This window comes from Camarhynchus parvulus, chromosome 2, assembly GCF_901933205.1.
Source record: "Camarhynchus parvulus chromosome 2, STF_HiC, whole genome shotgun sequence".
Lineage (NCBI taxonomy): Eukaryota > Metazoa > Chordata > Aves > Passeriformes > Thraupidae > Camarhynchus > Camarhynchus parvulus.
Window position 1 is genome coordinate 30,442,066 of NC_044572.1, and position 12,830 is coordinate 30,454,895.

Sequence of the window (12,830 nt, forward strand, 5' to 3'; positions counted from 1 at the left end):
TTTTTAGTTCTATTGTTGGTTCTGTATTCGGATTGTTGGAAACTATCAGGAAATAATTTAAATTCTTTAGATACATCTGGCCCTGGATAAATGGCCTCATCTACTGTTGAAATATTCCTTATGACTTCACTGGATTTTTGGGTCATGGCCAGCTTCAGGCTTCCACAGACAAGTGTTTAATCCAAATGTTATCTCATTTTGACTTTTTCTGCCTATAGTTAGTTTATATTTTACAAAACTTCCAGCAATAAGGCACAGACTCTGTTTTGGGGTTTGTTTTCTTTAAAAAGGTAATTTTTTTAAAGTAAAGATCAGATGCATTTAACTCTGTGTTTCTTAGGGGCAGTGGCCAGTACAGAAGTGAAGCAGAAACTTCAAGAGTTCCTGTTAAGTAAATCAGCTACAAAAGACTCTCCAGCAAATGGGAAGAATCATTCCATGAGCCGTCACCCCAAGCTCTGGTACACGTATGTTCAGTATTAAGCTGCTTCCTTGTCTCGTTGAAGTATCAGCTAAAACTTGCCAGAATGCTTTTCCAGCAGGGGTGTTGAGAGTCTGCCTCCAGAGCAAGGCAGCAGTTCAACCCAAAGATTAGCAGAAAGCCAGAAGTGTTACATTTCTGGTTGAACTGAGGAGTATTTGGTGCTCAGTGATGAGAACTATACAGAAAAAGACTCTCTCAAAAATCTGTATAATTGTTTTTATTTCAGCTGGTTCATCTGTAGCATCTATAGCTGTTGCTATCACAAATTTTACAACCATACCTGACATTTTTCCAAGTATCTTATTTTTTTGCAGTTAGAACAACTTTGTGTTTGTCTCACTTGGATTTTGAATCAATCACAAAACATTTCCTCTTGAAGAGATGCTGCTTTTCTTCCAGTGGAGTTGCTTGAATGGTGTTAGTAATTCACAAGGATTTTGAGAAAGACAGCGGTCGTTTAACTTTCTGACTCAGGATTTTAGTATCCGAACTGCATATTCTTATGATAACTTGGCCTTGACAAGAATCTGCTTAGACCATGGAAGCAAGTGATTTTGTTGAGTCTTTCAAATGCTCTATTGACATGTTAAGAGTTTACAGTTTTGCAGTTTTTATTCCCCACAAAAATGAATCCAACAAAATGAACTGTCTGCATTTCTGAAAGACTTGAGTGCCAAGCCTGCATTGACCTTCAATAGGACAAGCAGAAGTGCATATGGTACACTAGATTTCCATCTTTTACTTATTCTTTTTAAAAAGGATTGCTGAAGGTTGACCCTTGGAGTTTGCATTCTGAGCTAACCAGAGCATTTTGGTGAAATGACTTAATATAAAGTTACATTGTGTTTGGTGGAGATACAGTAATTAATTCATTTTTTTCCTTCCAAATAATATGTAAAAGTGTCTTGAATATGTAAGATTTCTGGGCTAATAATCTGAGCTTCAGATGACTGAGTATGAGGAGCTCTGCAGAGGATGACTTCTGCTACGGTACAGAAAGTAGTACTTCCTCTCATGACAGAGACATATTACTGATTAACCACACTGTGTTGGAAAGACAAGCAGAGTCTGTAAAAGGCCAAGTAAAATAATGTTTAGATAAACACAAAGTTTGAAAGTTTTTTTCCTTTCCCTCTCTCCCTCTCAAGGTAAAAAAATCAAACAATCCCCCCACGCCCCCCTTCCAAAAAACAAAAAACCCAACCCCTGTTTCTGAGCCACATGATGCAATTTCAGCGTGGTTGTTCAGAAATCTCTGCCCACAATATTTCTTTCATCCAGCAGCTGACAGAAAACACTCTTCAACTTGAAGCTTCTCTGCTGACATGAGTGCTATATGCTAGTGGTGTGCTCACAAAATTTACAAATAGAACTTAAAGTCGAGGTTTCATTTACCTTATTCACTAAATAATTTGGGGGAGGAATTATTATCCAAGAGATAATAATTCAATATTTCAGATTATTTTATACAAGCCCTCCTGCCTTGAAAATCCCTCACATTTTGATAGAGAAGGTTTGATCAGTATACATCTATTTGTACATGATAAACATGCCTTAAGTGGCTTTTGCTGTGTGTCAGCTGATTCACATTAAAAAGCAACCACCTGAAATGGTCAATTCCCCAAACTGGAGACAGACCTTGTCTATAGATCAACATGAATCTTATCCTATGTGACTTCTGTAATGAGTGCAAAAAATGTGTTTTTAGGAATCCCAAGGAGTTCCATAACTTACAGTAAGAGTGAAATTGGTTACATGAGCCTGTGGTTTGTGCACACTTAGAGGAACAAGAACATAAACACAGCTGAGACGTGTACAACATATGTGGATAGTTACTGCTGGTCACCTCAGTGACAGCTAATTTGTGACCTCTGTGTCTGCTGCAGGGCTGCCCACCATACCTCACTGGATCAAAGCTCTCCACCCCTGAGTGGGGCCTCGCCACCATACAAATATACTTTACCAGGAGCACAGGATGCTAAGGATGATTTTCCACTTCGTAAAACGGGTGAGTTAGCCTCGTTTATTCGAGTCCCTTGCCCAGCAATTCTCCCACCCTTTATTTTAACCAGGCTGTCCATCAGCAAGGCATATATCATATTCCATACGTTCAAGATGATGCCATGAGTAAGTTCAAAGATCCAGACTGCATATTTCCAAGGTCAGCCTGGCCACATAGTACCAAGGGTTGGTGTTTCCCAGTGCTGACAGCTAGTGCAGGCTTCAGTTCTGATAAATTTTGTTCCTAACCATCACTTCATGGATCTTTATTTTCTTTGCCTTTCTTCTGGCTTTAATAACTATCTCTGCCCTATTTGGTAGATAAAGTATCTATCTTCAGATGGTATTCTGCTTTTAGACAGTGTCTTTCAGGGCATTTTGAGAGGAAATCATGGAAAGAGGAGGAATTAGATTAATAGTATATTTTGTGTCATTGATTGTTAGCATTTGTATGCATATCACAGAATATTCTGAGCTGGAAGAGACCCAGAAGGATCATGGAGTCCCACACTTCAGTGAATAGTCCATATGGGGATCCAACCTGTGACCTTGCCATTACCAGCACTGCTCTGTGTCCATTTGGCATGTCTTCTGACATATGGAAAATGTTCTTTTGGAGGTTTTAGAATATTTTAGAAGATCTAACAATTGAATATATTATCTTGACAGCAGGTGAACTGTAGACTTAGCTTTTTCTGCACCATAAAAAAAGCTAGAATGGCAGTGGAGTCCATGTGGCTATTGCCTCAGGACCTTGGTGCAGTGACTGGTATCCAGGAATGCAGGGAGACACTCAGAGGAGGGGGGAAAAAGGAAAAGAAAACATTAGATCGCTTATTGCATGACTCTGCTGTTGAGTGATATAGTTACGTTCAGAGAGAAAGTCTGACCCCCTACTGTGCTAACAGCCTTTGAATGCGATTTTGCCACTGGGAGATTGAAAACTAACTGCAAAACTGACTTGAAAAGAAGTGGCATTTGGAACCAGAAGATATTCAGAGAGAAAATCCAGCCTGTATCTAATACTTTTGGGCAGACACTCTAAGCTCGTATTATATCCCCAAATATTTTCAAAGTAATGGAAGCATGAAAAGCAAAATGCTAATTTATTCTAGCTGAATTACCCTTTGTACAATATGATGGCAATATAACAGGATTCTATAAAATCTTGTTCAGGCTGTTTATTATAATAAGCCCTTATGTGGTTCTCTGTTTCGTACCACCATACAGCATATATTTTCTATGCCAATAGACTATACATTTTCATTTTTTGAACAAAAGGATGCATTTTGCATCTTCTAAATGCTATGAATTTATCTACATGTATTTGAAATGCAAGCTTTAATTTTTCTTCCATGTTTATGTATCTTAAACATTATGATTGATATTTATGATGTGTCAGCCTGTTGATCTGTAAAACAAAACATTTTCAGAGTTTGTAACAGTAAAGTTCTCGTGCAGCTGCTAATACTTTTATATCTCTGTGGGGGTTTCAAAATATTCCTTAATTCAATTCCCATTGTCTGCATAAGAGGACTATAATATAATTAAATCCAGATGTTTTCTATATGTTATTCCAAATATTTGGGCATGCAGTGCATTGGTTCCAAAATTGAACAAAGGACATGATGACTCTCTGAAAAGATATCTACAGAATAAATAGACAAATACTAATATAATCATTAATATAAACGTTTCTATGACGTTGACATAGTGATTCTGATAAGCAAATATAATGAAGTGTACAGCATGTTGTATGTTACCCACAGAGGATATTTGATATCTCTCAATATCCGTGAAAATAGCAACTGTTAATATCCTGTTTACACATCCAGTCTCTCTGCGTGCTAGAGATGTTTAATTCCAGTCTTAGCAACATCCCCACAAAGTTTTCAATGATTGTTCATCAGGCTGAGTGTAAAAGCAACAGGAACCAAATCGACGCAAGTCAAATGACCCCAAACTGATCTGGGTGGCTATAGGCCATCCTCCAGGCAGAGGGGACATTGTGGAGCCTGTGCCATCCTCATGGGACCTTACTAGACAAAGATGTCCCACGAACACTCATGTATATGGACAGGCTGTAAGCCTGCAGAAATCTGACCTTTGCCATGAGGGGTGAACCTCTTTTCCTTCCCTTTAGGCTATGAACTCTTATTGCCACTGGCTCCTGGCAAACCCTCTGTGGTGCTGAACCTGCGTGAAGTCAGCAATTCATATGAAAGCAGACCCCACATTCCTTTCAGCCTTAAGAAAGGAATACCTGTTGTGACTTTTAATTGCAGCTTTGTTTTGCTTTTTAGGTTACTTTTTTTTTTTAATCTTTATAATATAAGATACAGAGGTATATTTCTCTTCTCCAACATTGTTAAAATGCTCTTGTAAGATAACTCTGACTGAATCAGGTACTCTGAGATCAGATTTAATGGGAAACAAGGCTGAATGATTCTTCCCTGACATCCTAATGTGTTTTTCAGTGCTAAGGGAACACCAAGTGTCACACGGGCATAGTAAATCATGAATTTTACTTGCTTACTTTCTTGTTCAGTAATCTATTTAATCTTTGCTTAATTAGTCCTGAAGTGACATCTCCTTTTTAATCTCCTAAAAATTAATTCCGAAAGAATGGTACAAAGGAAAATATTTTCTGCAACTTTTACACTTCTAGTATCTAGAATAGTGGAATGCTTAGATAACTAGGAAAAGACTTAAATCTTGCTCTGTCAGTGTTTAGTGACCAGAGTTAACATCCTAGTGCAGTGACTGTGGTTACTCAACAAGTCTCAGGCATCTGGATTGTTCCTTTCTGTACAAGATGCAGCAGAGATTGTCAGCAGTGGGCTTCAGAAGGTTTAGCTGCATGGAGGATTGGGACTGTCCTAGGGGCTAGAGGCCAGGGTATGCAACTCTTTGCACAGCTGCATTCAGATGCTTGGTGTTGACAGACTTTGAAAAGAGTAGAGCAAGGGGAGCTATTGCTTCACTGGATAGATAAATACACCATGAGAAGCTATACATCTGTAGCTACGAGCAGAATTTAGTGTAAACAGCATAAGATCAAATTTTCAAAATCCCCAAAACTTGCACCATGGTTACTAGTCGTAATGTGTTTTCTGCGGAGCACCCAAAAGCTTGAGCAGCACATGGCTCATTAACTTTCAATGAGACTAATGTGTCTAAATTACCCAGAGAGGTTTGAAAATACCTCCCTATTACTGAACACTTTTGAAATTCATACTGACTTTTTTAAGAGCTCTGATGGGAGCCATGTACTTTTGAAAATCTGATCATTTAATAAGGGGAACTTTTGCTTGTTGAGCTCCTATATTCTGTGACTATCTGTCCAGGAAAATACCATCATCTTTATGAGGATACAAAGCACAATAAGCAACATGGGTTTGGTAGGGTAGAAGAGCTTTTCAAATAATTTTTTTTTCTATTTTTTCTTTTTACCCTTTCAAAATGCAGAAATTCTGGCAAATGGCCCTAACATTTGCACTTTCTCCAATCTTAAATATTTCATTTTTTGTATGTAAGTGTTGATACAAACGAGCAAAAGCCAGTAAGTTCCAACAAGGGTTAGCTCTCTGGCCAAAGCTGTATACTTTTTTAAATGGTGCTGTAGGTGGAATTTCTGCATTTTGTTTCATGTTTTGGCTTTTTTTGGAAGAAATTCCTGGGGACATCATCATATCAAGTATGAACTGTTTTTTCTTTCCTGAGTTTAGCACAATCATGGAAGAATGGGAATGTCAATCAGTATTTCTATTTATTTTGATTTTGTGCCAGTTGAATCTTTCTTTGCAGATGGAGTTGTAGGCTTACAACTTGCATTGTGCTTAGGGATCTGAAGATCTCTCACAGTGTAACAATTTGAGAAGATGTTTGTAGCTCACTTTCCAAAAATTGGAAGCATATTCAATGGAAACATATCATGGGGGTTTTTAAAATAACAAATAGTATGAGGTTCTTCCTTGGATGGGAGAAGTTGTGTAATTGCATACAGGAAAAAAGAGGAGATGAAGGATTGTTTAATATTGTGATGAAAGAGAGGAAGAAGTTTGCCCTGCACAGCCATGAAGATCACTCTGTAAAACCCATATTAAGTTAACCTGATTAGGCAGTAGAATAACAGTGTAGCTCTTGTGTAAATGAGAATGAAAGATTCCTGAATGAGAACTCAGCAGATGTATTTTTTAAGAAAAGAAATTAATTAGAATATTTTTTATTGTTCTTTGTGCACTTAGTGACTCAGTAATTTACTGTAGCAGTTGAAGATCAGAAGGAAAACATTTTGTGTGTGAAGGTTTTTCTCCTTCCCCCTTTTGTGCCACTAAATTTTATTTCTGTTTGCATTTTCTAGGAAAAACTTTTTTTTTTGATGTAACAGTATATGAAAAAGCTGGATTTCTTTTGGTTTTTATTTAAAAAAAACAACCTTGGAGTATCCCAAACCCTCAATTACCATGTCTGCCAAAATGAGGAAGTCCATGTCAGTGGAGAGAAGTGCTATTTTTCTCTGAATTTATGCGCAAGAACAATAAATGGGAGAGGCACTTTGTTTATTGAAGCAGGGAAATGAGGCAAACATATGATTCTCCTAATTTTATCCAATTTTCCAGGGATGCTAAGCATTCCTGCCTCTCCAGGCTCCGTGTTTTCCTGGGCTGGTGAACCATCTTGACAAATTTGGAATAGGTAATGTGCTCAGAAGAAATCAGTACTTATCACAGTGAGAAGGAGGAAAGGTACCCTGATCTTGACTCCTCTTCACCAAACATTTTCAGCCTTTCCAAATTTAGTATCAATAACTTCAGAGCATGCAATTATTAATAGGAATTTTTAGAAAGAGAAAAAGCTTCCACTTGCGATTGCAGAGTGAATTGGAGGCAAAGCTCCCAGATTCACGTAATGAACAAGCCAAGCCAGTGTCCAGGCCCTGGGAGCCAGCAGCTCCGAGGAAATGTGATGTGGTTGTAGCTACAGTGTGGGGCTGCTCTTGCCTCCAGCCCATCAGAGCTGGGGCTGAGGAGGGATGTCCTGTCATTCTGATTGAGCTTAAGTTAGAGGAGAATTTATTTGAGATATCTTAAAACTAAATAAAAATGAGTGCTAGGGTAGGCTTAATGACACTGCCAAAGAGAAAAGAACTTGTGTAGGTATGCTTTGGTATCATGAAAGCTGGCAGGGCCTGCACCAGGGTTCAACAGGAGTCATCACCAGAATGATTCTCATGAAGACCATCATAGTCTTCCCATCAGTGGAAGGTTATTCCTCTAATGTATTTCATTTAACACTCATTTTTAATTGCAGAAACCAAGTTTTTTGTGAGCGGGTAAAAAATTTACTTAGTTCCAGATTCAATGTCTTTCATTTCTAGCAAAAATCCCACTGCATGTATATATGTCATGTTCTGTTTGCCAGTAATTATTCTATGACACTACCAACCCTTTTTCATAATGAAACTAATTATACAATCTTGATCAAAATACTGTCTTAGTTCTTTTACTGACCAGTGTATAACCAAAATTGAATTATGAAGTTCTGCTTCATGTAAGTGGTATAAAAGCTTTCTTACACTGTGTATGTTTTCAAAAATGCTTTTTAAATTACCATTAGAAGTGCCTTGCATAAGTTTTTGATAAGCAAGTAATCAGATACTAGACACCTTTTTGGCTTTTGAATCTAAAGAAACCCCTTCAATAAGCAACAGGGAGCAGTCCTAAAATCTAAAGTGTTTTAAGAGCATAATGTCCATTGAAAACGAAGTGGAATGTTTTTAATGGGTATTTCAAAGCTTATTCCCTCTGGATAAATAAGTTACAAAATACTGCATGTAAAATTTGAGACTCTTTGAAGTCTGTAGAAACTGTCCTGTTTGATTTCAGTAGGACTAGGAATTTTCTTCCACTGTATCTAGAGCAGGGACAGTTGAAAACTTTTAGAAAAGTAAACAAGAACATCTAAAGATGAAAAACAGACAAGTGAAAAGTGGAAATCACATGGTATGGGATCATCCAAAATAGAAGATATTGGTTAGCAAACACTGCACTTCTCCAAAATCCTGCAAAACATAGTTTCACTGAAAAATCTATTCAAACCCACAACTCTAATTAAGGGGTTTAGCTGCCAAATAACATGTTGTGGCTAAAGCCAAGTGAGTATTACAGAGCCATTCATGAGCAAAGGCATAAGCTTTGTACTTTGCTTTTGATTTTCTCATGGGAAAGTAATATAAATGAGAGTGATACCTCCCTGTTGGCTTTAACTGTTAGAAATGCAAAGCATGCTGAAATTGTACATAATTCTCTTCCAAAGGAAAGGAAATAGCATTTCAATGGTTTTCCTCAGTGTCTCGTTGAGTTATGGGGGTGCACAATTATTCTTGTTAAATTACTCTACCAGATGGAGGGTTACATTGTGTATTTAGCTAATTAAGTTGTAGGGGACTGGAATTTTATCCTAGAGCATAAAGAATCTATCTAAAAGTAAATTTATTTTAATTCTGTACACTTGTGAAGGTGTAGTATGGTTGTCCAACTAAGACTTCAAACGTGGGGATTTTCTTCTCACTTTGCTTAACATGAGGAGATGCTTTCACAAAGTTGGCCTTACCTACAGAAGTTCAAGAAGACAAAAGTGTCTTGAATGTCCAAACAACTTTTGAGCCAATTTTATCTTAATTTTTCTTCAGTGGGGCTGAATTGGCTTCCTGCTTTTGAGATGAACTTGGCCAATGGTTTTCATCTGCTAGGAGAGCAAGATATACTTTGTTTTGGTTGCTTTTGTTTTCTGGGCACCCTGTTGCCTTTGGACAACTCCAGAGTACGTTTCAACAGTCTAGACCTAACCAGCTCACATTTACTGATGACACTGATGCTCTGTTAAACTGGGGGAGAAGATGATGGTGTTTCATCATGAATTTCTGAAGGTTGGTGAAATACTGGACTGTACTTTTTACCTGACATCAGTGAGTTGAGTTATCACTGCTGGATATTTTCCAGATTAAAATCTGTGGGATTTAAGCGTCCTGTGAACTAGTTCCTTCTTTTATGGGGCTTGTGGAACAACATAATCATGAACATGATTATTCTATAAAAAATAGATTATGTATCTAGGGGTCAAATGGTGACCATGGCAAAAGCCTTGACTTGTGGGCTAGGGGATTATCTGTGACAGTTCTTCACTGAACAGAATATTTTTTCTTGGGATTCAGTGGCTTTGGGAGGAGGATTTGGACTGAAGAGTGGGATTTGCTATATTTGCAGAAAGTAGGATATTGTATTCCCAACACTTGTTCCCAGCTGGAACTGACTGGTATAGATGGTCAGAAGAAAGGGTAAGAATTACCAGTGGAGACCTAACCAAAAGGACTGCTAGTCATGCACATCTTAATTTATTTATTGAATTACTATGATTCAGATGAGGGATACCCTCTATTCAAGCACCTGTTTCATCTTCTTTTCTCCTCTACATCTCCTGAGAACTCAGATGAATTGGCTCCAGAAAGTTCTACAAAGGTGTAATAAAATTACAGAATTTGACGACATGGAGAGAAGATGAAAATTAATTTTAAACTATCCTTATTCCTTAATTCTATGGTTCAAGCCAATATAGTAGTATTTGCTTTTTAATCCCCTACTTATTATTGGAAAAGGATATTATTTTACCTGTAAGAAGACTAACATGAACCTGACATAGTAGTGAAATGTCATGATTTCAGCAGACTTGAGGATTCATAAGGCCCGGTAAAACCACAGCCTTCTTGAAATTGCAGTAGAACCCTGTGGTGCAAATGCAAGGAGATGCTGTTTCTTTGCTAAAAACCGAAATTTATTTAAAATTCTATTGAGAGACCTGTTCTTTTGCCTTATAGGTTACATGAAGAACATATATCAACAGGAAATAATACATCATACTGTTCAGATATTCAAGATCTCCAATTTTGGCTAAATCCAAGCAGTACAATAAGTAATTTCTACATCTAACTCAATGAATTGTGCCTAGAAAGATAACGTTTGTTTGCATGGATAATGAAACAAATATTTTATGTTTCATACAGACCGCAGTGAATAACAAAGAAAAGTTAGATATTTAAAGTAGCTTCAGGGACTATTTAATTTTTGAACCTGCTTTAGAAAATTAGTGAAAATTTTGTAATCTTGTTAAATTAGTTTCCTTAGCCTGAAGAGAGCAGAAGGGCTGCAAGATCTTCTCTAATCTAATTAGTTCTTTTACCATGTGTTTCACTAAACCTGTTTTTTTATTTAGGGCACGGATATTTACCTTAGTCTGAAAAAATAAAGCATTCTACCTTTTACAGAAGTAAAATAAAGCAAAGGACTAAAGGGTTTCACATATGACCAGCACTCCCAATAAAGTGAATGGTTGTACAGGAAACAGTTTCAGTAGATCCTGAAAACACATTAGGTGATGCAAGCCAGAAAAACAAAGCATCTCCATCCTGTACTGCTGTATCTGGTTCTCTTGCCTTGTTGGGACCACCCAGCAGTCAAGTCCATGTAGTTCTTGGAAGAGCTTTAGAGGGCACATGTAAATAGCTTTCACTCTCATTAATCTAATTTAAAACTCTTTCAGAAGTGGCATTTTCAATAACCAGAATTGAGAAGTCATTGAACCCCCAGAATTATACTACATGCAAATTACTACCATCTTCTTGTCTGTCATCCAGTGAGGAGAAGGTCCATGTGTTACATTGTCCACTATTGTCTTCCATTGGGATTTGGCCTTCTATTGCAAATGTCAGTCAGCGATGTATGAAGACGAAGAGGCTCATCTTGCCTATGCTTTATATAATCCTGTGGAGGTGGATGAAGCACTCTGTGGCTGCCTACAGGAAGCCAGAGCAGCAATCAGAAACTTCATTTAGAGCAGAGAATAGTTACATGATTGTGAGAACCACGTGCCATAAAGGCTGTGGACCACCAGGTCTCTCAGGACTCATTCACAACTCTTCACAAAGCAGCTAAGGAAGCTGGAAACAGCTTTTATCCCTGGCCTGTGTGTCTCTGCCTCTCTCGCTTTCTGCCAGGCTTTGGTTGCAACCATAGTTTTTCTGAAGAAGCCCAGATTATCTTCATGTTTATCCTTTCTGGTGGTGCTTAGGGCTGTCTTGTGCATTTGATTCTGCCTACCTCAACTGTAGGGGAAACTGGGAAGTTCTCCTTAGCCCACAACTTTCAGACCAGCTTCTTAGGAGCCTAAGATATGACTGTTCTGGTTAGTTTTGTTGCAGTATTAATGTGGTATTTGACCTTTTCCTTAGTCTCCAGGTCCTGCATAGCATAGGCAGGTAGGCTGCTTTATTACTTATTTTTATTGCCAGGATCACTGGGAGCCCACAGCACCAAGGAATCTGTTGAGCTATGCAACGGACCTGATAAAATGAGGATCTCTTCACAGTGTGTTTTTTTCCAAATCTGCCCCTCCTGCTTCAGGATAAATCACAACAGAAATTTCCAAGTTATCTCATGATCCACATGCAGTATCTTCTTGAAAATATTCAATTGCCAGAGTGCTAGAAAGAAACTTGAGAAAGGATAAACCAGTAGTGTGCTGGCAAAACCCCCATTGTGCTAACCAGTGTCATCTTAATGTTTGTTTTGCAGTTCTGATGGCCTGTACCCACACATCATCATTTTGTGCTGTAACTTTGAGCTATCTTAGGCATGGAGTGTTGTGGTTATGTGTTATACAGCACAAAATCCTTGTTTGTACGTGAGTCTCTAGACAATAGTATTTAAAAAAGTAACCTGTGTGGTGTGAATAAACAGATTTCTTGACTCTGTATTCAGTTACTCATACTTGTTAGATATGAGCCAGAAAAAAACTCCTGCATGGAGTACAGTGTAGAATATATTCAAATCAGTACATATGACTCTTCACAGCTTAAAAAAACTATAGCTAAAGAAATAGAGAATACCTGTAAAGATTTGCTGGAAGATCTTGAAGTCTTTGTTTTTAATTTTTTCTGGTGACCTCATTATGTTAGGGAAGTTCAGGTTGCTGTTTTAAAAAGGATCTTAGTGATAACAGTTGGTGCCTGGGCAATGGCAGACAATTTATCTGTCTCAAGGAGGATGTCAGTTTTGCTGCTGTTGCTCATGCTGGTGTTGGATCTTTTTAGCCAAATTTAGCATCATTTACCTCGACTGCCCCACAGCTTTTCTAAGCCAGCCGGCTTGTGAGGAAAAGGAAATGCTTTCACTTTAGAGCCTTTAGGAATCTGGACAAAAGCTCAGTTTCTGTTCTTCAGGCTTCTATATAGGGCTTTAGCCTCAAGATGAGGACCTGCTTGCTATGCACCCTCTCCCATCCCCCATTT

General features: G+C 38.0%; 1 protein-coding gene across 3 annotated transcripts in view; it reads left to right on the forward strand.

Annotated features, from left to right (window-relative positions):
* HDAC9 (histone deacetylase 9) overlaps positions 1–12,830 on the forward strand; it is a 275,826-nt gene that overhangs the window by 52,161 nt on the left and 210,835 nt on the right. For 2 of the 3 annotated variants that reach the window (XM_030971825.1, XM_030971824.1), the window contains exons 4-5: positions 341–461; positions 2,371–2,492. In XM_030971825.1, the coding sequence (XP_030827685.1) occupies positions 341–461; positions 2,371–2,492 (243 nt within the window). Of the gene's footprint in view, positions 1–340; positions 468–2,370; positions 2,493–12,830 lie in introns of all 3 variants that reach the window. The other variant, XM_030971826.1, reaches the window with a different exon arrangement.